The sequence below is a fragment of the Spermophilus citellus genome, assembly GCF_964194105.1.
Source record: "Spermophilus citellus genome assembly, chromosome: 2".
In the NCBI taxonomy this organism is placed as follows: domain Eukaryota; kingdom Metazoa; phylum Chordata; class Mammalia; order Rodentia; family Sciuridae; genus Spermophilus; species Spermophilus citellus.
Genome location: NC_138183.1, coordinates 210,215,427 through 210,239,450, shown reverse-complemented (window position 1 = coordinate 210,239,450; position 24,024 = coordinate 210,215,427). Strand labels below are relative to the sequence as shown.

The following is a 24,024-nucleotide window of genomic DNA, read 5'->3' as shown; positions in this document are numbered from 1 at the left end:
TGCCACACACATCCTTAACATTGGACGCCCAGGGCTTTGGTTTCAGTGTTGGGTGCTCTTGCACAGGAGCAATTTCTCCTTGGCTCTGGGCAGCCCAGGAACCTGCTGACAAACACCTCTACAGCTCTCAGGAAGGGGAGAGAAGCATTCCTTAGTGGTGACGCCAGCAGCTGACTGACAGCAGGCTGTGTGCACTGATCCCCAGGCTCTGTCAAGCATTTCATGTTGAGGTGGGGCCTGGGGTTGTGAGAGACTATGCGATTGCTCTGGAACTTCAGAAGCCCTCTGTCAGTCTGAGCAGTCAGCTGGAAAGCATGCAGGATCTCCATGGAGGCTCCTAACCAGGAAAGTGCCCTATCTGGCCTGCCCACCCTGATGTCCTGGTGAGTTTAGTTTGTCCCTTCTCTATTTTTATCATTGGATTATTTGTAAAAGAAACACAAGTGAAATTGCATGAAATGTTAAGTGGTATTTGGAGGATAACATTTTAAAAGGTGCAATTTTGCTTAAGGTAAGAGTCATCTTCCTGATCTTTGAGTTCTGCTGAGAGGGATTCATTTTACAGGTTGCAGGGCAAGACTCTCCTAAGGCTTGTGCAGATTCTAGGCCTAGGGGCTAGGTATCTCCTGCTGCTATGGGATGTCTGTCTCCTCTTCCTCCTGCTCCTTCTGTAGCTACAAGTTGGTAAAAGCTGGTAATAAGAGATTATCAGCAAGGGAGCAGGAGAGAGGGTACTCCAGAGCATCCAAAGGAGTCCATCCTTCTGCTCATCTGTTGGGCTCTGGGCAGTGAGGCTGAGGTGTTTCCATCTGTGGTTGTTAGAGCCAGAACCTTATCTCTAGATGCTGACAGTCTTAGACTAGCTTTGCCTGTTGCATTTGGTTGCCATGGCAGCAGAAAAAATGGGGAAAAATGGAAACACCTGGCAAACACATGCAGAAACTTGACCATTCAGTTTTCTTACCTGGATTCAGAAACAGCATTTGTGACAGTCACAGGTAGGGGAAGGGATGGGGAGGGGGACCTTAGTTCATTCAGACACCTAGGTGTTGATGTTTGTAGTGGATGATTTGAAGGGCATCGGCATTGGCGTTGGGGATGCAGTCACGGCCACACAGCAACCATGTCTTCAGCTCTGACTCTAGGGTGAAAATGCTGCAGTGGTGGCTTTGCTGTGTGTAGAATGGAAGCTGCTTCTTGCAAACAGTAATTTTGTTTCTTCCTATGAATTTTGTTTTTTCCTTCTTGTGCTCTTGCTTTACTTCCCCCACAAGTCTGGGAAATGCTCAGATCTGCATTAGAAAATGTCATTGTCTAATGAAAAAGTGGCTGCTTGTTAGTCTGGGAGGTTCAGATAGGTTATAAGAGGGCTTGCCAAAGACATAGATTAGAACTGGAGCATCTCTGAGACAGAGCAGAGCAGAGCAGAGCAGAGGTGGAGGTAGCAGTAGAGGTTCAGGGCCAGTTCTCCTCCTGCATAGATACACATTGAACCTGGACAGTGGAAGAGACTGGTCCAAGGTCATGCACAGAGCAGGGACTTATGCCAAAACTAAGGCAGTTAGTTCTCTGATTTAAGTTGAGGGGCAAGTCTTACAGGGTTATTTTCATGCCAGGTGAGGGGGTGCTGTTTGGGCTGGCCTCCAGCTCCTGGGGTGGGATGAGGAATTGTAGCCTGTGTTTAAGAGGAGTTGAGGGGGAAGGAGAAGGAACACAGAAAGCCATAGTTGAGTAATGAGGCCACAGTTACTGAATGAAATCCCATGTCAGACAGCCTCCCCCAGGGTGTTGGGAGTTTACAGTGAGCGTTGGCGGTCTGTCTGCGTCTCTTTCTCTGGGAAGAGGGGGTGTGGAGGTATCTATGCCTATTTGGGACAAGAACTTTCTTTTTTTTTCCTGATTTTCATTGTGTATTGCTTTTTCCAAACCTCTTAGTTGGTGGGCGTAAGCTCCTTAAAAAATGTGCTGGTGTCTGTAATTGTGCCCTCTTCTCATGTACTCCTCCTTTCATATTAGAAATTTTAGCTAAGCTCCCTGTGTAGAATTCTTGAGGACAGATATGAATCTAGGATCCCATTTTTTTGGCCTATCAGTAGCCTACACGTGTCCTTTAACGAGGTATTTTCAGTAAGAGATCCTTATTTCCCCATAGCTTTCTAACTTCCTGCTGTAGTCTTAATGACTCTTGACACTATTTCAGAATGGGTTATTCCACAGAGTTTATAAACTTTAACAACAATGACAACAAAAAATTCCCAGATAAAGGGCTGAGGTTGTGGCTCAGTAGGAGAGTGCTTGTCTTGCATGTGTAAGGCACTGGGTTCGATTCTCAGCAACACATAAAAAATAAATAAATGTATTATGTCCATCTATAACTAATAAAAAATACTTTTTAAAAAATAATTTTTAATTTATTTTTTAGTTTTAGGTGGACACAATATCTTTATTTTATTTTTATGCGGTGCTGAGGATTGAACCCAGTGCCCCATGCATGCTAGGCGAGCACTCTACCACTGAGCCATAACCCCAACCCCTAATAAAAAATATTTTTAAAAAATTCACAGATAAAGCACTCTTTGTTTTTATAGGAAGTGATTGTTGTTTATAAACTAATTGTTTGGCACCTTGAGTTTTCTGGAGAGAAGTGCCTTCAAAATAAAAATAAACTGTAGGTGGGATTTAAATTCTGGGGTCTCCACTAGTAACAGTCACGAGTAATGCGTTTCATTTCATGCAGTGCTTCATGGTTTTCAAAGTGTCATTTCAATACATATAATTGCCTTGTGAGATGAAAGGCAATTTTCACTCCATTTTACAAAATGGAAACAGAGACTCAGGGATCTGGATGTGATTTGTGGGGGAGTCAGTAAGCTTCAGAGCTTGGCCGAGATCCAGTTACCTGGGCTCTTGCTCTTTCCAATACCCCAGGATCCCACTGGTTTGGGCATGGCCTTGGGGTTAAGAACCAAAACCCACTTCTCTCAGACCTCAGGACTTGTCATGGAACAGTCTTTGTGGCAAAGCTCAGGCTTCAGGGTTCAGCTATTGTCTTAAGCAAGTCATTAATCTCTCTGGGACTCAATTTCCTCATCTACAAAATGGAGATGGTAAAACTGAAGTAATACAGGGAAAGGGCCATAGTAGGTGCTTGACAAGTGCCACCTAGTCCCTTTACCTGCTTGACCTTTCGTACCTATCCTTCAGGGTTGGTTGTCCTTGTCCTAACTCTTATGACATATAGAATAGGGAATGGTCTTGCTATGATCCCTCTTTGGTGCTTCAGTTCATGCCATTGATTGAGCGGCAGCTAAGGCTCCTTAAACAAATTTCTCCAAATGCAGACCTACTGAAAAAAAAAAAAAAGACTTCTGTACTCATAACCTTCCTTTCTGGCTAATTCTATCAATGTCATGTGCATTTGGTTCTGGACATGCAGGAAGCAGAAGGCAGCTCCTTATACAGATGGGGAAATCGAAGCATAGAGAAAGCCATTTCCTGCCTAGGCTCCCCTAAAACATCCTTGACAAAGTTCAGAGTAGAATTAGTCATTCTTCAACTGTTTTTTTTTTTTTTCCAGATTGACTTTATCTAGTCCTTGCTTCTCTTGTGCATTTCCCATGGGAGGCAGTTGAGCAAAAACTCTAGCTCTCTGTTTTGAACTTCAGCCCACAGCCCTCCAGCAAAATAATTGGCATTCATGTAGCTTAAACCAAGGAAAGTCAGGTCTTTGTTCAAACCATCCCACTGTACTGGGAATCCAGATAGCACAGAAACCCAGCAAGCAGACTTTTAAGTTAATAGATTTTGTTTAATGACACCAAGAGTCTGCATGTGCAGGTTGTTTGGTCTCCTGTCCCAGGGATCTGCATGAATCAATGTGCCTGAGGGCATGCCAGGGGCATGTGTTTTTCACAGTTGCTTTGTTCAGGGACACAGGCTCTTCTCTGGGATGGGAACATTTCTTGGTTGAGACTTACCAGTACAGTACACTCAGTTTGAGGACTTGAGGACAAATCAGTGTCTTCCCAGGCTTTTAAGTGGGGAACACCTCTGTAAGATGAAATTGGCTGGAACAAATGTACTGGCATTCCCATATCCAAGTGAGAGAGATCCCTTGGAGTGTTGTCTGTTCCGAATGTGTCACACAAGGATGTTCCCATTGCTAAGCTTTTGAGGTGAACCACTAGTAGTAGTTTCTATCAGAGCCAGTTTTTCAGCCGAGTAAAAAAAATTATTTGGAAACTTTTTTCATATTCCTATTTAATGCCAAGTGGTATCCCCAAGCATGACCACCATTGTTTTTTCTACTTTATAATTCTGGATAACTTGTAGTTATTTCTAAAGACTTATCGCCCGTGAAGGATCTGAAAGACCATGATCCATGTTGAGGAGATTCAGAGGAATATCCGCTGAAGACAGATCTTATTACTTGGACAGGGTGGGTAGCTGTGTTGTCCCTTGATCTTTCAAAGAACCAGGTCTTGGCTGAGTCTGTGGCTTGAGTTGGGAGCTGTCCCTGCCTGTGAGAGGCCCTGGGGAGGACATGCTCTGTGTTCATATAGACAACTCAGTCTCTTCCCTGGGGCAAATTGAATTTGGACTTTCATCATGTCTTCTCATAAGCTTCCTTTGGGTGTGGCTGAGCAGCACAGTGCATGAGAACTAGAATTGTCATTGTATGTTCCTTTCTTTTCCTCCCCCATCTACTGCTGTCATTCACTGATGTCCAGAGTTATAGCCACAGTCAGTCCTTCTATAGCCAAAATCTGTTCATAGATGGCTCCCCACATGGCTGTCATACCCTCTTTCCTGGCTTACCCAAGGCTGCCATCTTTCTTCCACTAGGGAATGGCTGGGGAGTGCTGGGGGTTAGAACATGTGGGGAGGCAGTTAGAACTCAAAATTGTAAGGTACAGAAATGGCAACAGTATCCATTTGTTCTGGATTTCCAGGATCAATCACAAATCTTTGTCCTACAGAGAAGATATTGGGTGTCTCATTTTCCATTGATGGAAAATGAGGTAGTCATTTAAAATCATGTTGATGATTTTACAGTGGTTTAAAAAATGAAGATGTAAGTTCACGATCACAATTATGTAAAAACCAAAAAGTGCCCACCCCCCTAAAACCCAAAACAGGCATTAAAAAAAAAAGAGTGGATATAAATTTATCAAGCATTTAGATAGCAGGACTCTGGGTGATTTTATTTACTCTGCTTTTATCTTTTTCTTATATTTCTCAAATATTCCATATACAATAAGACTCTATTAGTAGCTTAAGTGAGAGCAAATTAAATTTGATAAAATCCCAGACAAATCTTTTCTGTCATTGGACTGTATGTCCTGAATTTTGACTAGAGATTCAGTCATCTGCCTTAACTTGAGAGCTCTTCTTCCTTATTTCCCCCTCTGGAAATCTAAAGTTAGGTAAAACCAGCTGAAAACCATGTTTCAGACATAGTTCTGCCTGGAAGCAGAGGATGAAAAAGGCAGCCTCTCAGAGCCCCTTCCCACCCCCAAATGGTGATTATCTCTCACTGCACACAGTGTCTGCCAACAGGGGAGCGGCAGAGCATGGTGACATTCTCCTTCTGAGTGGGGAGCAATAACAAAAGTCTGGCTGGGATGGAGGCCGGGGGCGGGGAATCTGAAGTAAGTGCCTGAGCTGATAAGGAGCCAGTGATCTTTCTGCTGGTGGGATGTGCACCTCCAGCTGCCAAGCATCCCACAGGGCCTGGCCCCTTGGAAAGCTTGCTACAGTGGTCCTACTGCTGGAACTGCTCTGGGGGCACAGTAGTCACGGAGACTTGTGTGGAGAATTTCCTTCCTGGTACAGAGGGTTGGGGCTCTGGCTCAGAGCATGTGAAAGTTCACTTCTCCTTTGAGCAGCACTGTTCTTTGAAGAGAGCATCGGATCTCTACAGTGGAAACTGGAATTTCTCCATCACACCTCTCGAAAAGTGAGCCTCTTGAAGAACATCTCAAGTGCTTTTTATTTGGCTGTGTCTGGCTGGATTCTCTAGTTCCATCACTTCAGGGTCCTGGTACAGTCCTCCAAAAAATCCAAAGATTTTTTTCTATTCTTCAGGCAGCGAGTCTCAATTTATTATAGTCTGACTGGCATCAAACTGCCTGGATCCTGTTGCCTGTCAGAACAGTGGACAAAACCCAGCCACCAAACACTGAGACTTCTTCTTAAAGGGAAGCTTACTGGTCCTGGAGTTGGCAAGGTCTTGGAATCTGGTATTGAACTGTTCGAGAGAGGTATTGAATTTGTGTGGAGGTATTTGTCACTACTGCTTTGAAAGACTGGCAGATGCAGGGGCTTTGTGGAGGCAGGTGAGGAGAATGCTCTCAAGTGTCTCTTTAGTGTCGAGCCAAGATGTTCCCAGTGTGCTGGCCCTCCCAGGGCAACTTCTCAGTGGAATGTACTGCATCTCTGGGATGCTGATAGGGAAGCACCAGGGATCCTCATTGGGGTGCATGGAAGGCTTCATCTCTTCTGCCTCTCCAGGCATAGTACAAGGGGTTAATATCTTTTATGGCTCTATTTTGGGGCAAATGGAGTGTTCCCAGAATAGTACTCTTTGTTGAGTAGTCTATTTTGGGAGGCAAGCCCCATCGGCATTTATGTAAGCATTCTCTGTGTATATGGGGGTGTGCATGTGTGCGCAAGTGATTTCTTGTTACTAATTATAAACAGTTTCTTTTGGGAGTCAGGGAAATAGAGGTGTGTGTGTTTGTGTGTGTGTGTAAGGGTATGAATTGCTCTTGCCTCCTGTGAAGAATAGTGTGTGCCCATCTGATGGGGCAGTTGTCACAGACACCCGAGTAGGACAGCAAGTATGAGGACCTTAGGACAACAGGCAGGGATGACAGTCTGGGCGCCTTTGTGGCTGTCTGGCTGTGGAAATGTGCCCATCTGTCTTTCTCTTGGTTCCCTGAAGCACTAGGGCAGGCCCTTCGGCTGTAGTCTGGAGTCAGGTAGTCTCTAAAAAATCTGGCCTGAATCGTTCTAAGGCCAAGCAACCAATTCCAACATGGAACAAATCTCTGCTACCACTTCCCACTCCTCAGCTTGGCACTAACACATTGGATTCCCCATGTCTCCCCACAGGCCAAACCCACATATGTCAAAGCAAGAGAGAAACCAAAGACCATCCAGCATGGTCAGTGAAACATCCACAGCTGGTACGACATCTACCCTGGAGGCCAAGCCTGGACCCAAGGTGAGTTCCTGGCCACTGGTTCCATCTCTCCCTTTTGTATTTTGCCAAGCTCCCTTATAATCAGAGGCCCATTCGATCATCACCATAGTTTTGTGAGGGAGATCCCTAAGAAGTATCCTCCCTAAGTGATAGGACAGGATATTTTTTTTTTAAATATTTTTTTAGTTGTCAATGGACCTTTGTTTTATTTATTTATATGTGGTGCTTAGAATCGAACCCAGTGCCTCACACATGCAAGGCAAATGCTAACACTGAGCCACAATCCCAGCCCAGGATATTGAGGTCAGGAGGCATTATGTCCCTTGTCCAAGAAAATGGGTGATTGCTGAAAGACCAGGACTGATATCTGGGTCCTTGAACACATTCTCTACTTTCCTGGCATGTGTTGAGAAGGCCACACTGTTGTTCCTATGGGCTGTGTGTTAAAGCCTGATGAGATTCTGTAACAGATGGACCTGAGGAAGGGTGTCCTTGGAAAGAGCACCAAAGTTCCTGTGCTCAGTGTGTGGGAACACTGACTAAAGATCAGGGAGAAGAGTCAGCATTGCAGAATGGGGGAGAGTATTGAAGGGCAAACCCAGACAGGAGGGTAAAGATCAGGACATAGGCAAGAAATCTATGACCAAAAAATAGCTTTACACCAGAGAGCCATAGACATATTAGAGACAACAGCTGCTGGTGAGTTGGTTGAAAAATCCCTTTAAATTTTTTCTTTGTGACCCAGCTGGGAGGCTTGCCAGGTCTTGAGCTTGCTTTTTAATTAGAATGCTATGGCCATATGCATGCCTATTCTCTGTCTCGTTGCTGTTTTGATCAAAGGGTGCTGCCCCTTAGAGTAAAGCAGCGAGAGCCAACAGCCTTCCTACCACAAGTGCTTTCTTGCGCCTCCCTAAATTCCTTGCTGCTAGAGTTTAACTCTGCTTTTTCCTAGATCATTAAGTCCAGCAATAAAGTCCACAGTTTTGGGAAGAGGGAACAGGCCATTCGGAGAAACCCCAATGTTCCAGTGGTGGTGAGGGGCTGGCTGCACAAGCAGGTGAGGAGGCTGAGGAGTGGGAGGTGGAGGGATGGCCCTTGCTGCATTCTTTCTTTTTCCTGGCCCTAGGACACAGGAAGAGGCACCAAAGTTTTTGCTCCCAAGTTTGTGTGGGGACAGGTGCATTCTGCCCACCATGCTGAGTGATTTGCTGTTCATTTTTATGAGTGGACTGGCTGCTGAAGGGTTACAGCTTCTCTCCCAAAACCCACTCAACCTCTGACCACTGGTACTATCGGCTGACCTGGGACCTAGGCCATAGTGTGAATGGGTCAGCCTGAATTCAGCCTTACCACCAATCTCTACTAGAACCTGCCTTCCTGATGTTAAAGTCTTTATTATCATTTGACTGAAAAAGTCCCATCTTTTCCTCTCTCTTTTCTAGCACACATATCTTTAGCACCCCAAATTCCAAATCAGCCAGACTCAGCTCATTATTTCCACACCCCTTACTTCTCTTTCCCCTAGCCTGTTTTTTTCTGGATCTTAATAATGTGGGTACTATACCTACTCTCCTGGGCACACAGGTTAGAGACCTCAGAACCATCACCTGCTCCTCCTCCTCCCACTTCCATTCAGTGAGGAAGTGATATCTCTGTCTCCCCCAGGCCATGCTTCATCTCCAACCCCAAGTTTATCCCCTTGTAGTCCTATGGCCATGCTGGGCTATGAGCTCCCAGGATGGTGTCTCTTTTGTCCCCTTTCTTCTCTCCTTGCCATTCATTCATTTGCTTCCCAAGCGTTTGCCATGTTCTGAATGCTCTCACAGAGCCTATAAAGAGATAAGTGACATGTGGTTCCTGTCTTCAAGGAGCTCATCATCTGCCAAGGGAAACAGCACATCTCTTGTGTCACATTGTTATCCATCTTGTCATAGCATCCTATCTACCTATGCTGTGCTACCTGTCAGCATCCCCAAAAGCCACCAATCAAATTCCAAGAGCAGTGATATCCATTTTAGAAAATACTTTGTGGGAAGTCAGAGAAGGACATTATGTTGCACACTACATGGGAACATTCCCAAAAAGTTCATTTGATGTGTGTTTCCCCAGTTCTGTTTCTTGGTACAGCTTTCACAGCGCTCAGTCTCTTCTGTCAGATCTGCCTCTGGCCCCAAACTATTGCTCCTACCCACCACCCCTCACAGCTTCTGTTCTCCTCTCTTTTAGCTACATCTCTTTTCTATTTGAGTAATTTAATCTCTGATTTTTTTCCATGTGTATGACTGTCCCTGTTGAACAAAGGATGCTCCTTGGAAACATGGAAGGAGAGGGAAGGGATTGTAAATAATTCTTCTCCCCTCTTTCCATGCCCTTGCTGACCCAGTGACTGTGCTGTACCCATAACAGGTCTGTGTAGAACACTCTGGACACAGCAGAGTGTAGCTGTGCCTGGGGAGTTCTGAAAGGCTTCCCAAGATAAGTGATGTTGGCACTAGGTATGGCAGGATGGGTAATCCCATTAAAAAGGAAGCAGGTATTGTGTGCCAAGACCTCAGAAATAATCTGGTCAATTTGGAGGAGGTAAAATTGATAAATGGATGACATCATCAAGTTAAATTTGGTTTTAGCAGTTTGATAGAAGGATGAACAAACCTCATGTTTAGGTTTAGAAATTGTCAGGTTTTATTTTGTTTTTGTTTTAATTCAAGCCTGTCAAACAACTTCTGCATAAGGAAGATGAATTTTAACAACTTTAGCTAAAAACAGCTCTGAGATTTTCTTAGGTTTTGAAGAGAACTGACCCTAGAAACATTGCTAATTTCCTCCCTTGGCCATATTTTTTGAATTTTCATAGTTATTTAAAATGTTCTTTTTTTTTCATAGTTGTAGTTGAACACATTACCTTTATTTTTATTTTTAAAATGTTCTTTTTTAATTGGTGCATTATAATTATACATAAGTGGGATTTATTATGCTATATTCGTACATACACATAATTTGATCAATCTCATTCCCCACTAAAATGTTCTTTTTTTATATATTTATTTTTGTTGTTGTTGTAGTGGACACAATACCTTTATTTTCTTTATTTATTTTTATGTGGTGCTGAGGATCAATCAAACCCAGGGCCTCACACTTGGTAGGCCAGCAGTCTACCGCTGAGCCACAACCCCAGCCAGCCCCACTAAAATGTTCTTAATAAATGTAAAATTTTACATTTCATATGAGTAAAGCCAGATTATTTTTATAAGGAAATTTTATAGCAAAGAAAATCCAATCTCCACATTGAATGGAAGTAAAACAACAACAAAATCAGTTCCTTATCATAGAGAACTGAGCTTAGTTAAAAGGGGACATTACTTCAGTTAATTAATTAGCTAACTTAAACTATATTCAATACTATGCAAATTCAGTTTTCTAATCAGCCCAAATGAAGATCTTTTACAGCACAAAACAAAATAAAAAACTTCCTTTTGTTAAGAGCTGATCCCTTTATTAATAGGAGACCTGTACTTTTGAATTCACATTTTCCTTTCTAAAATAAGGTGGATTATAATAATTTGTTTCCTGGAGACCAAAAAAAAAAAAAACCCTCCTGTGATAAACCAACATTGAATCTAATTCAATGCCCTATTCAAAGAATAGCTATTCAATAAAATATTTATTAATTTATTGAAAGAGTGAATATGGGCAAGTCTTGGATCCAGAATTAGGTTATTAGGTTGTACATGATTGGAGGGGAACAGTATGCTCAGATAGTGTCCTGACTGCTTTTCTTTGCTTTGCAGGACAGTTCTGGGATGAGACTGTGGAAAAGGAGGTGGTTTGTGCTTGCTGATTACTGCTTGTTTTACTATAAAGGTGAGTTTAAGGCTCAGCCAACCAAGAACTGTTTGTGTTAGAGAATGGTGGTAAGGGCACACAATTGGTGGTTTTCTTAAATCCAGTAGACACACTAACACTAATAGTCTGAGCTAATTAGTAGCCTATTACCCTGTCAAGTGTGGGTTTTTTGTTTTTTTTTTTTTTTTTTTGATACTGGGGATTGAACTCAGGGGCACTCAACCACTGAGCCACATCCCCAACCCTATTTTGTATTTTATTTAGAGACAGGGTGTCACTGAGTTGCTTAGTGCCTCACTTTTGCTGGGGCTGGCTTTGAACTTGCATCCTCCTGCTCAGCCTCCTGAGCTGCTGGGATTATAGGTGTGCGCTACCGTGCCTGGCCATGTTTTTATTTATGTTTATGATTGGTGACTTCACTTTTACCAGTCTTAGCACTGGAAAGTGAGGCTATTGATTTCAAGGAAATAGAATCCAGTTTGTTTACTACTTAGGGTCTCAAAATCCAGAAAATCAGGTTCTGCCCTACTTGAAATATAGTTACACCTGGGAGGCAATCTGGTGAGGTGAGAAGTATAGATAAATTATATTTTGTAACCCGTCATCTGGATTTATCCTCTTTGATGTTGGATGGGCAGTTGGTGAATTGAATTGACCATCTGAGTATTTATGGAGGACTACATTAAGTTTGGGACTGGGCAGTGTTGAGAAGGAAGTCTCACATATGGAGGAGAGAAAGGCACTTACCAGACAAGACTAGACTATGATTGATGCTTTAAAAGACATCTGAAGTCCTTAGGTGGTTCAGGGGAAGCAACAAGTGAATTATATATCTCTTCTAGAGATAGGATTTGAGTTGGGCTTTTAAGGATGGGTAGAGCTTTGTCTATGTGGGAGGAAACGGGCATCATGAAGAGAGGATACAACTTTGAGTAAAGTTCTAGGAGCAGAACAAAGTATATGAGACCTTATGGCCAAGTGAGTCTTGCATGGAGAATATACTAGAAGATAAAGCCCAGAGGTGAATAAGGGCCAAAATGAAAGGACTGTCACCCGTAGACAGGGCGAATTTGACTTTGTGTCCATTGAGGAATCAGAGAGTGCCTTTAGGTTAGAGCAACAGGACCCTCTCCATAGGCAGTAAGACACCACTGGTTAAGAAGATGGTTTGGAGGAAGAGAGAACAGAACTAGAAGGTAGGATTTTTCACACAGTCTTGTAACTTTGCCAATGAGGTTTGCCCCATCCAGAATGTGCCTCCCTGTCTGTCCTTGAAAAGACTTCAAACACTTTCTAAAGCCTTCTCAACTTCCTCACAGCCCGGGCCATACTGCCCTTTTCCAGGTTGATTTGAGTGTGCTCATGTGATTCTCTCTGCTCTTGGGGGGAGTGCCCTGTGTGGTTCACCTTAATAGTTCCAGCATTGCACAAAAGTGCCCAGGGAGTGTCTAAATGATTCATGAAGAGGAGATGGCCATAGTCCCGGGGAGAGAGAAGAAGCCCTGAACAGGGTACCCAGAAGGTTGTTCTAATGTGTTTTTCCATTCAAAGACAGCCGAGAAGAAGTGGTCCTGGGGAGCATTCCTCTACCCAGCTATGTGATCTCACCTGTGGCCCCTGAGGATCGCATAAGTCGCAAGTACTCCTTTAAGGTAGTGCCCCTTCTCTCTCTTCTGCATCAATTCCACGTTAAGCTGTTCTGAAAAATGCCTTTATACACACAGTTGCTTTTGGGAGGAGGGAAGTCGGTTAGGAAGCTAGAGAGTTTCAGACTCAGATTAACAAATATATAAATTATTTAAACTAGAATAATATGTCAATAGTAATTTCATGTAGATCTGAACTTTGGAGTCCTCCAGATTTGTTCAATATTAACATCCCCCCCCCCCGCTACTATATATTGCCTTCTTATCAACTTAATTAGCCAGTGTACCCAGTATCCACCCATTTAGTATAATTGATGATCCCCACAATGGATTTATGTCAATTAAATTATGAGTCCTCACATTGAGGGATGGGAGCCTGCATGTTGAAGAAACTGTCCGGTTTGTTCACTTTATTTATCTTGTGGTAAAGTAATTAGAATGAAATTGATAAAATTTCTGGATCCCCAGGCAGATATTTTCACTAGCAGAACCCCTTTTCCTTTGTGTCATGCCATTTGGAGTGTGTCGGGCTGAGATCATTGGTGACAGTCCTTTGGTGCATTCTGACACTTGTGTGGAAGTTGTAGGAAGGTGGTGGTTAGTCCCAAACCTGGGAGTCCTGAGGCCTTCTCCATTGGTGGCCTCCACAGATTCCTTCACTGCAGTACTTCTTGGTGAGGGGATCATCAATTGTACTAAGTGGCAATTCAGTTTACAGCATTGGAGTAGAGAACATTGCAGCAATAGCCCTGATGACAGTAGAAGAGAATCCCTGCCCTCTCACAGCTGCTCAGGGTAAAGAGAATGCCATGCACTTCAAGCTGGGTAGGGTTTCCTGACCCTACTACTCCTCTCACTTGGCTCTCCTATGTTGGGGGTACAAGGTGAGTATTAGGCAGCAGGCATTATAGCAGAGTCACCTTTTCCAGGCATAGATAGTTGAAAGACCATGGAAAAGGCCCAGTCAGGACACCTGCCATTCTCTGGAAGGGCTGGCCAGTGTTAACATGTAGTGGCTGGGGTGTTATCATTTGGTCCTCAGTCTGTGAGAGGCTTTTGCAAGTGATCTTCTGCACCAGCATCTTGAACTGGAATCTATGGTGGTGCTTACTGAATCTATGGTGTCACCTGCTGTTTTAGTCATCTTTTTCACTACTGTGACCAAAAAAGACCTGACAAGAATAATTAGAGGAGGAAAAGTTTATTTGGGGGCTCATGGTTTCAGAGGTCTCAGTCCATAGATAGCTGGCTCCATTTCTCAGAGCTTGAGGTGAGGCGGGACACCATGTCAGAAGAGTATGGTGGAGAAAAATGGCTTAGGACATCTCACCAGGAAGCAGACAAAGAGAGCTCCTTTCAACAAGGGCAAAATATATGCCCCAAAGGCATGCCTCCAGGGACCACCTCCTCTAGTCACACCCTGGCTGCCTACAGTTACCATTCAGTAATCCCTATCCGTGGATAAAGGCACTGATTGGGTTCACACTCTTAGAAACCAATCATTTCACCTCTAAGCTTTCTTGCATTGTCTCATACTTGAGCCTTGGGGGCTACCTCACATCTAAACCATAACACCTACTTTCCTGCTACCTTCCCTTTCCAAGGGAGCACAGAATAAGCTGATACTTCAGCTTCATTTATCAGCAGGTTGGAGCTGTCCTCCCTCATGTCAAGTGTTACTCCAGAATTGCTACAGATCTGTGATTCTGGCATTTTCCTTCACTTCTGAGGCATGGAATAGTATTGCCTTCTATCTGTAAAACCAAGTGCGTTCATGCATGTTAACTCATTTAATGCTCCTGGAGAACTTGAGAGGTCAGTATTATTGGCTATTTTATATATAAAGGAAGTCGGGGTCAGAGCGCTTTAGAAACTTTGCCCAAAGTCACAAAGTTGGAAGATGATGGAGGCCACACTCTACCCTGAATTCTGTTCTCTTTCATTTGAATTACAGGAAGGAGGGACAGTTTCTTACTCTTCTTCTCTGTTTTTCCTTTCATGCCTTCTCTCAGTCACTTCCTGCACATTGCAGGAGGTAAAAGGAGGTTTGAATGATCATTTATTGTATTGTTTAGAAACTCTCCTTTGTAACTCAGGAGCTGTTCTGAAATCATATTGTTCAATGGCTTTTGAACTTGCCTTTTGCAGCCTAAAAGTCTTCCTTAGAAAACCCTCCTTTCTGGGTTGAGCATCACTTCTGGGCAAACATGCCGCACATGGTTTGGGATGGAGCAGCATTTGGAATGTCCTTAGAGTGACTTATTGTGACTATATATATTTCATCTTAACACTTCATTGGGAAGTATAAAAATAGATTCTAAGAAAACATATGTGTGTTAAACAACTTCTTCTCCCTTTCTCTCTCTCTCTCCCTCCTCTTTCTCCCTGATCCCTCCTTAGGAGGACTTCACCAAGTGATGGGGATGTAGTTCAATGTGGTTAAGCACTTGCCTAGTGTACACGAGGTCCTGGGTTCAACCCCCAACATCCCAAAAAAGAAAGGAAAAGGAAAAAAACAGATTTCACCAAGAATGTTCTCCAAATCTCCAAATCTCCCAAATCTGGGAGACAGAAGGCATCATGTGTTTAGGGGTATTTGGGGTCATCAGGGTCTAAAAGAGCAGAGAAAGCTTCTGCAGATCTGGTCATGATCAGCAGGTTCTGCAGAAAAGGCATTGTTTTCCTGAGACAGAAAGATTTCCCTTTGGGTTGCAGCATTGTTCTTTGGGGTGCTAGTGAGTGGGCTGTGGGGCAGTTCAGAATCTGTGTTCTTAGACATTCCAAGAAATGCAGTGTTCTGTGTCCTGGGCCTCACAACTTGGGCTCTTCTCTCTGCAGAGCTGAAGCTCTCCCAGTGGTGCTCTTCCCTCCACTTCTCTATGTTAGTCATGCTGGCTTCATCCTGAAGATGAATACTCTGTGCTCTCGTCCTTCTTAGGGTTGTGGCCTCTCCGCCCTGCTACTCCTACTAAGTAGCTGCTTATCATGTGGAAGACAGCTTGAATGTCAGTTCCTCTAAGTCATTTTCTGGGTCAGGCCATGTTCCCATTGCCCTCTCACAGCATCCTGAACCTTTTGATAACATTTACTATGGTTGTAGATCCTTGTCCTAGGGCTCCTCCTACTTGTCTGTAAACCGTCATGGCCTTTTTTCAGGCTGCCCCTCCAACTTTTAGGACACACTTTTCTATCTAGTAAACAATAAATGATGAATTATTGTTGCATGAATAAGCTCAAGGAGGATCAACCAGTTGGTGGGCCCTGGCCTTCTGGGTGTTCCTTTATTTCCCACATAAGTTTTTTTTTTTCCCCCCTGTTCTAAAGGCTGTCCTGAGGGGCTTGAAGTAGAAGGATTCTGGCTCCCTTCACCAATTGCTGTATCAAGACCTGAGGTTTAAGAGCCAGCAGAGCAGTCACATCCTAGGTACATTATGTTTTTTGAGGGAAATGCTTCCTTGCTCATAGCCTCATTTTTTTTTTTTTAGGCATAGCCTGGTTTCTGTTCAGTCATATATAAGTTGCCAAGTAGGATTTTGTTAACCAAGAAGCAAAGAAGAGAGAGGAAGAGGTCATTTCCTAGATGAGACTAGGGAGGAAAGAGGAGACTTCAGGTCATCTGGGCCCTGGCATCTTCCTTAGGCTCAGGAAATCTTGGGCTTGGGTCATTTGGCCAGATGAAATGGGAGCTCCAGTCCTTCTTGCCCTCACAGTTAATATATCTAATATGCACCAGCACAGGCAGCATGCATTTGGGAACCTGTTCTTCAGAGCCAAGAGCAGCAGGCACACACCTCCTACAGTTTGATTAGTGAATGAGTTTATATTTGTCTTCTTGCGTAACTCCTCTGTGATGCTAGGTGCAACTCTCAAGGCCCATTTGTTGACAGATGTGCAAACTCATGTCTGCATGCTTGAGGCATGTCCTGGGTTGATTCCTGGACAAGGCTGGCTACATGAATTCTTGTACAGCAGAGACCTACCATTTCTAGTATGCCTTAAGAATTCACTGTGTTGTGTCTGGTGGGGTGAGCACCTGTCCCAGAACCCTCTGTATCTAGGCAGAAAACGCTAAGAATACTCAGGAGACACATGCTGATTCTCAATAAGACATGAATAAGTTCCTTCTCTTTCTTATTGCTGCATTTCCACCTTGCTAAGATGGAGGAATCCATCCTCGGACCAGAGATACCCCTAAGATATACAAAGGAAGAATGTAAGGTTTCTTCAGTCACTGTAGGGGCTTTGAATGAAGGCCAAGTTTGTCTAGACTCCTTTGACACTGGGCTAGGTGAATTCGGACATGTGAATATCAGAAGAGGTCCACATTTAATATGTATTTTAGACTCAGATGTTAAATGTAAGGAGAAATAAATTCTAAAGGTTCATCTGAGAAGTTTTCATTCACCCATTTTGGAAGCGTGCAATCTTCTTGCTTTTAATTTTACTTTTTAAATTTTTTTTGGTCCTTAGTGGAGTCTGCCTTTCATTCTGGAAACAGATTATAGGACCAGTGATCTGTATAATCACCTTCATTTCTGGAGAGGACCTGCAAGCATTGTACAGAGAAGCCTGGATGTGAAGTCAGACCTGGTCTCCAACTCTTCCTTCATTCATTTAACACATATTTATTTAATATCTACTATGTGCCAAATACTCTTCCTGGGGATACAGTAGTACACAAGATAGAAAAGGTTCCTGCTCTCGTGGAATTTATAATCCAGAAGAAGAGACAGATGATAACCTGGTGACAAACAAGTGTGTAAAATTAATAGTACCAGCTAATGATAAGTGTTATGAAGAACCTGCTATCTGGGAAATTTACCTAACATCTCAGAGCTTCATTTGATGCATCTGTAAAACAGAGATTCTGTCTGTATTCTCAAGGCTATGGGGATTAAAATGAGACTGAAATCATGGAAATACTTAGGAGACACCAAGTAGGCACTCAGTAAATCTTATTTCTATACCATCTTCCTATGTATATTGGGTGAGATTTTACTTGCAAATTTAAAAAAAAAAATTGGTCTCTACTTATCAGAGCACAGGGAGAGAAACTAGTGTAGCCTCTGGTTTGCAAACCATCCCAGTTGCTTTTCAGGGGTCATGCCCAGCACCTCTTCCCAGAAAGCACCTTGAGACAGAAGCACTTAATAGATGCACGAGAGTTTTTAATCAAATGTTGGTTAGCTCTCCAACTCTGTAGTGACTATTCAAAGAGACAGAATACCAGCTTCTATGGTGGAAATGCATCACATTTGTGCCGTGCAGTTGAAGCACAGTGGGCATGGGCCCCATTTGTCTCTATAGAGACACCTTGCTGTGTATAAAGGCCCCTTGGACAATGTTCTTTCAGTGAGATATGAAGGGGGCATTCTCTTGGTGAAAGTCAGCACCAAGCCACATGTTGCTGCAGCTGATTTTGACTCAGTTCTTGTCTGATTTTAGCCAAACCAGGAATTATGTGCTTCAGACAAACAAAAACAGGGAATCCTAAGAGTCTACTTTTACTGAATAGGGATTAAAAAAAAAAAAGTCTGTTTCTGGGGCTAGGGATGTGGCAAAGGGGAGAGTACTTGCCTAGCAAGCTTGAGGCCCTGGGTTTGGTCTATAGCAACACACACACACACACACACACACACACACACACACACACACACGGTTCTTAAATAAGCATAGCCTCTGTGCTTCTTGGTAAGTAGAAATAGGATAAATAGGAAATAGCTGCAGGGCTTTTCTTATGGACAACAGACATAGCTCTCACTGGGCCTTACAGCACTAAGGAAGCAGAATCTAGCCCCTGACATTTTCCAGGTGTGGAACCAAGCTGGTTGGTGCTGCGGTTTTTAGTCTGGAAGGGGAAGAACATGGCCAGCTGTCTCCTCCTTCTTGCTCCTAGATGGGAAATGTGTACTAAACTCTCTTTGTCCTGGATTTCCATCTCCATGCTTACAGGCTGTGCACACAGGGATGCGAGCACTCATCTACAACAGCTCTACGGTGGGCTCTCAGGCTGAGCAGTCAGGCATGAGGACCTACTACTTCAGTGCTGACACCCAGGAGGACATGAATGCCTGGATTAGAGCCATGAACCAGGCTGCACAGGTGCTATCTCGATCATCACTGAAGAGGTCAGTTCTGATGGAGTGTCCCTGCCAGAGCTTCCTACTCTGGGATGGGAACCCAAATAAATCCTCTGATTCCTGAAATTCCACTGTTTACTCCCTGGTACTAATCATTCCTCTCTTTGAAATTCTTTTTAACAATGAGTGCCTCTAGGAGAATCCATAAACAACTAACACAAGTTGCCCACCCCAGGTGGAAGTTCCCCTTTCTTTACTAGATAGAAACACTAAGGTCTGGAGGGGTGTACCAGCTGCCTGGGATATACAGCCATGGGAACTGGTATATTTGTGCTTCTCTATTTTTATTCTTTTCTGTGTGGTAGAGGGTACAACCGGGGCACCAGATTGCAGAAGGGAACATGGTTGGCAAGAAAGGTCTTACCAACTGAAAGTGTGCTATAGCTGCCTACCATGTTTAGTGCTTCTTTCCTTGAGTGGCCCAACCAAGGATATAGTGGGGGATCTTGAAATTCCTGAGTCTGTTAGTTATAGATGACACCCTGAGAAAATGCTAAGGAGGAGTAAGAGCGGAGTTGGAGACTCAGAGAGAGAACAGAAAAGCCCCAAAGAAGTTTAGTATATATTTAGCTAGTCCTCATTGGATATGGGTCCCATTGGTGTACAGGCTCCTTGGACAATGTTCTTTCAGTGAGGCTTGAAGTGGGCCTTCTCCAGCAACCTAAAAGTGCAATGTTTGAGTGACTACAAATGAATTTCACATGATGAATTTTAACTTTTCAACCTTTTCTAACTTCCGATTGTGTAATTTTTGGCATTCATGTTATTTCCCAGCATTATGCTCTCTTTCTCGAGGCAGATAAACTATTGATATATAGTTATCTCCTTCAACAGGGCAGGTTGGGGTCAGGCCCTATTCTCCAGAGCTCCCTATAACACCACAGCCCAAGCATTTATCACACTGGGTTTTATCTCCCCTTCTGTCGTCTTTTCGGTATCCTAGGCTCCACACGGGAATTATCTTTGTGTCTTCCGCACAACATCTGACACAAGCTCTCAAATGACTATTGAGTAACAGGTTGAAAGAATGAATGAATGAATATGCTGAGCAGGACAGAACCAAAGACTGAGCAGTTTCCCCATGGGCCCTGAACCAGTAGCTCTTTACTACAGGTATTCAGTCGGTTTTGACTCTACCTTCTAGCATTGTCATCCAGCCTGAATTATTCTGTGGTGCTTAGATGACATGAAAGCTTCTCCAAGTAGCCTGCAGGTGTTTGTTCACAATGTCATTAGCATTTCCTAGGAGAAAGAAACTGAATAGGTTTGACACAACTTATTCTTGGTACACATGCTGATCCCTAATGCCCCCCTCCCCCCCAGACACACATTATTCTTTTTTTTTAAATTTTTTTAATATTTACTTTTTAGTTATAGTTGGACACAATGCCTTTATTTTACTTATTTATTTTTATGTGGTGCTGAGGATAAAACCTAGGGCCTCACATGTGCCAGGCAAGCGTTCCACCGCTGAGCCACAACCCCAGCCCTTACACTTTATGTAAAGTCAGAGGGTTTCTTTTTATGTTCCAGCTTTGTTCAATGCATTGTGGCCAACTAGTAACTAGAGTACTGGGTAAAAGAAAATTTGAGAATAACATGGGCCTTAACAGGAAAAGGTGCTGTGATTGACAAATGACATTTGCCTCTCGAGGATTAATTTGCTAGCCATGATTTGGATATTTTTTACTCTTCTTACCTGAAGAATATGTAATTAGCTGTCATCTTTTGGTTTTAGAAGGGATCTTTTCCTTTTATGGTCTCAGGCCATTGTATTGTCTCTAACTTTTCTCTAAACTTTTTGAAATTTATTCCTGTTTTGCTTTTAATAAACTCTTAAAACTCCATGATCATGTTTGTCCAAGATTCCTTCCCTCTTAAAAAAGAAAAAGGATAAAAAACAAAACTAAAAAACTTGTTCTATCTTTCAAGCCAGAATAATAAAGACATAATAACATTTTCCCTTAAGTTCTTGAGAGGAGAAATTGTCAGCCAAGCAATAAAGACTTATTAAATGTTCTGTTTTTCCAGAATAAGATGTTCAGACATTTGGTTAGTTAAAATTATCTGTCAGGCAGACTGAATCTTGCCTCTACTCTAGTCTGGTCTTGTGCATTGCAGAACCACTCTCTGTAAGTGGGTGGCCCCAGGGGTAGCTTTTGTTCTCTCCCTCTGTGATTCTCACCCAGATCCTTCTGTCCTCATTCATATAGGTATTGCTTTCTTGGTGAATGATGGTGTATTAATAGCACTCATGATTGCAGGTGAATGAAAGCATAGAACAATCTACCTTTAAAGAGGGAAAATCATTGGTTCATGTCACTGAAAAGCTCAAGATAGATCCAGCTTCAGAACAGCTGGGTTCAGAGCTCAGACAATGTCATTATAAATCATTCTCTCAGGCCCTGGGCTCTGCCCACCTCTAGGTTGGATTTAGTCTTGAGCTCCACGGGAAGGTCCCTGGCACATCCAGGATATGGGGGTAAGATAACTGCAGTAACCCCAGACTTGGCCATCAAGGTTAAAGTCAGCAGGAAAGAACCAGAGTCTTGTCCAGAGCTCTGAGATCCATCCAGAGTAGACAGGCTGAGAGCACATATATGTTGTAAACCATCCACTGTGGCCAGGGATGCATCATGCTGATTGGCACAGGCTGATTAGCATGTCTCACTTCTGGGGACAAAGGCTCAGGCTATAAGGGATTGAGAGGAGAGGATGGGTTTCCAAGGAAAGGTCAGGGCTATGGACAGAGGACCCAGAATGGCTTGTTAGAATGAAGTAAATGAAGTAAAGGGTGCACCAGCAACCATTGTCTAGGCTGGCTGATTCACCCTCACTTCCTATTTCTTCTGTTTCTTTTGTCTCCTCCTAGAGCTTAGTTTCTGATTTCAGATAGACTTGGGTTCAAATCCTAACTCTCCTGCTTTCTAGCTATAAACTCTTATACAAGTTATGTGTGTTTTAAAAATATCAGTTTTCCTGAGTTCATAGGATCTTTACAAGGATTAAATGAATGAAAATATAAGGTGCTTACTTAGCAGAGGCCTGAGAGACATAGTAGGTGCTCCATAGCAGATATGCTGGCTTTTATGATGTTTGGCTTGGTGATATCCCCCCTCCCCCCACCAAACACTCTTCTAGTTTCATCATTAATCCTCTAGATCATGTTGATCATGAGTGTCCTGTGAGCAAATCACACACTTTCCCTTGCCAGGATGTCCCCCTCCTCTTGCCATGTGAGTTGTGGCTTGGCAGTCCAGGCTCCCTGCAGCACTACCCCCAGCCTGCTCGTCAACTCCTGCCTCCTCCAGCCTCTTCCTGTTAAAATTATGTGGCTCAGGAGCAGAGCTGAGGGTCCCTTGCTTCTCCTCCTACCTTTGTCTTCTTGTTTTCTGCACTGGCTTCTGAGTCCCATGATAGTGCCCTCACCCCACACCACATGCTTTTAAGGGGATCGCAGCGAGCCCTGCTAGTAGAGTCTGCTTCCCTCCCTCTTTCCATAATTGCTTCTCTTTCATTTCCATATTCTGCCACTCATCTGACCCTGGATTCTGATTTTTGATTCCCTAGAGCCTCCTTGAAATCTGTATCCCCAATTTATCTAAGGGTGCTTTGTCCTCTCTACCAAACTGAAGTACTAAACAAGGAGGTCCATTTGCTTTCCCAGCTCTCAAAACTGACAAGTGATTCAGACAGAAGGGCATAGCAGAAAACAACTCTCCCATTTTTTCAGTCTCTGAGCCTTTCTGGTGTTACTGTAACTCTGTTTCAGGACCAAAGAAATTTAAAATCTAGTCACCTTTGGAGTAAAATCCAATTTCCTTGGCAGGGCTGTATGGGCCTGGTCCCTACAAACATATTTGGTTTACCTCTTGCCATTCTCATTCCGTGTCTCAGCCATATTGGAATTTCAGCAACGTGAAACCCAGTGCGCTTGTTCATGCATTCATCTATACATATTTATTGAGGGCATATTGTGGGTTAAACACTGATAAACGTGGCAGTGTTTAAAGAGAGAAGCAAAGTCCCGTGCAATTTATATTCTGGAGAGGAGCGAGGAGAAGTAAGCCATAAACAGGTGATGAATTAACAAGAAAATTTTTATCATGATCTATGCATGAAGACAGTAAAACATGAGATAGGGGAGGGTGGGACCAGGGAAAGGGAATAGCCCATTCTGTTTGGTGGTCAGGGGAAGTCCTCTATAAGAGGATGATGTAGAGGTGAGGCCAGATTGATATAAGTCAAATTTGCAAAACTTTGAGGAAAGGCATTCTTGGCAGAAGGAATGGCATGTGCAAGTGCCCTGAAGCAAGAATGAGCTTAGCGGTGTAGCTGAATCAAAGTGAGCAAGAGGGAAAATAGACTGTGATAAGATCTGGGAGGAAGATAGAAGTCTCACATGAGGTGCCAGGATTCCTCTGGGCTTTGCTCATCTTCAACCCCAGCCCTCTCACCCTTACCAGGATTACTCCAACACATTCTTCAGATCTTCGTTCCTTAGTCATAGATCTTTCGTGCTTAAGTTATGGGCCTACTTTTTCATTGTCATCCCTATCAGACTTTAAGCTACTTGAAAACAATAAACTCATTCATCAGTGCCTAGAATAGTAAGTGTTCAGTTATGGATAAGTGCATGGATGTTTGGCTGGCCAAGCAGGTATGAATGAATGAACAAAATAGCTGTGAAACCTTCACCTATAAGACGTTCAAATAAGGACCTAGGATGACTGGGAGCAATCTGAACACTCACTCTTCTAGGATTTGTGCATAGGGAACCAGCCTATTCAGAAAGCGCCCCCACACACCAGGCTCTCTGTACTTGTTTGAATAATTGCATCTTTTGCCTTCACATTCTGATCTCCTTGGGTAATGTTTGGCAGGGCAACCCCTGAGGCTAACCCCGGAGGCTGGATAAACCCCTTGGACCCTCAGCAGAATAAGTACTTTATAGACACGTTTTTTAGCCTGGTGCAGGGCTTTGGAGTCAGTTCAGGTGGGATTCAAGTCCTCTTTATGTCACTTGTGTATGATTCAGGGCAAGTTGGTCAACCTCTTTGAACTTCACTTTCATTACCTGTAATGAAAGAATAATAACATCTCCTGCCTTATGGATTTGTGTGATAAGAAGAGTTAATAAAGTGCTTAGCTCAGGTTTTCATTTCATGTATAGTTAGTGATAGCTGCC

General features: G+C 43.4%; 1 protein-coding gene across 11 annotated transcripts in view; it reads left to right on the top strand.

The window, feature by feature from the left end:
* PLEKHA7 (pleckstrin homology domain containing A7) overlaps nucleotides 1-24,024 on the top strand; it is a 211,191-nt gene that overhangs the window by 133,932 nt on the left and 53,235 nt on the right. For 10 of the 11 annotated variants that reach the window (XR_014020499.1, XM_081280911.1, XM_081280908.1 and 7 more), the window contains 5 exons: nucleotides 7,117-7,228; nucleotides 8,160-8,264; nucleotides 10,996-11,068; nucleotides 12,602-12,702; nucleotides 18,649-18,824. Coding sequence is in view for 10 of the 11 variants with exons in the window: in XM_081280911.1 (XP_081137037.1) it covers nucleotides 7,117-7,228; nucleotides 8,160-8,264; nucleotides 10,996-11,068; nucleotides 12,602-12,702; nucleotides 18,649-18,824 (567 nt within the window). In the remaining variant the exon portion in view is untranslated. Of the gene's footprint in view, nucleotides 1-6,214; nucleotides 6,339-7,116; nucleotides 7,229-8,159; nucleotides 8,265-10,995; nucleotides 11,069-12,601; nucleotides 12,703-18,648; nucleotides 18,825-24,024 lie in introns of those variants that run through there. The other variant, XM_081280909.1, reaches the window with a different exon arrangement.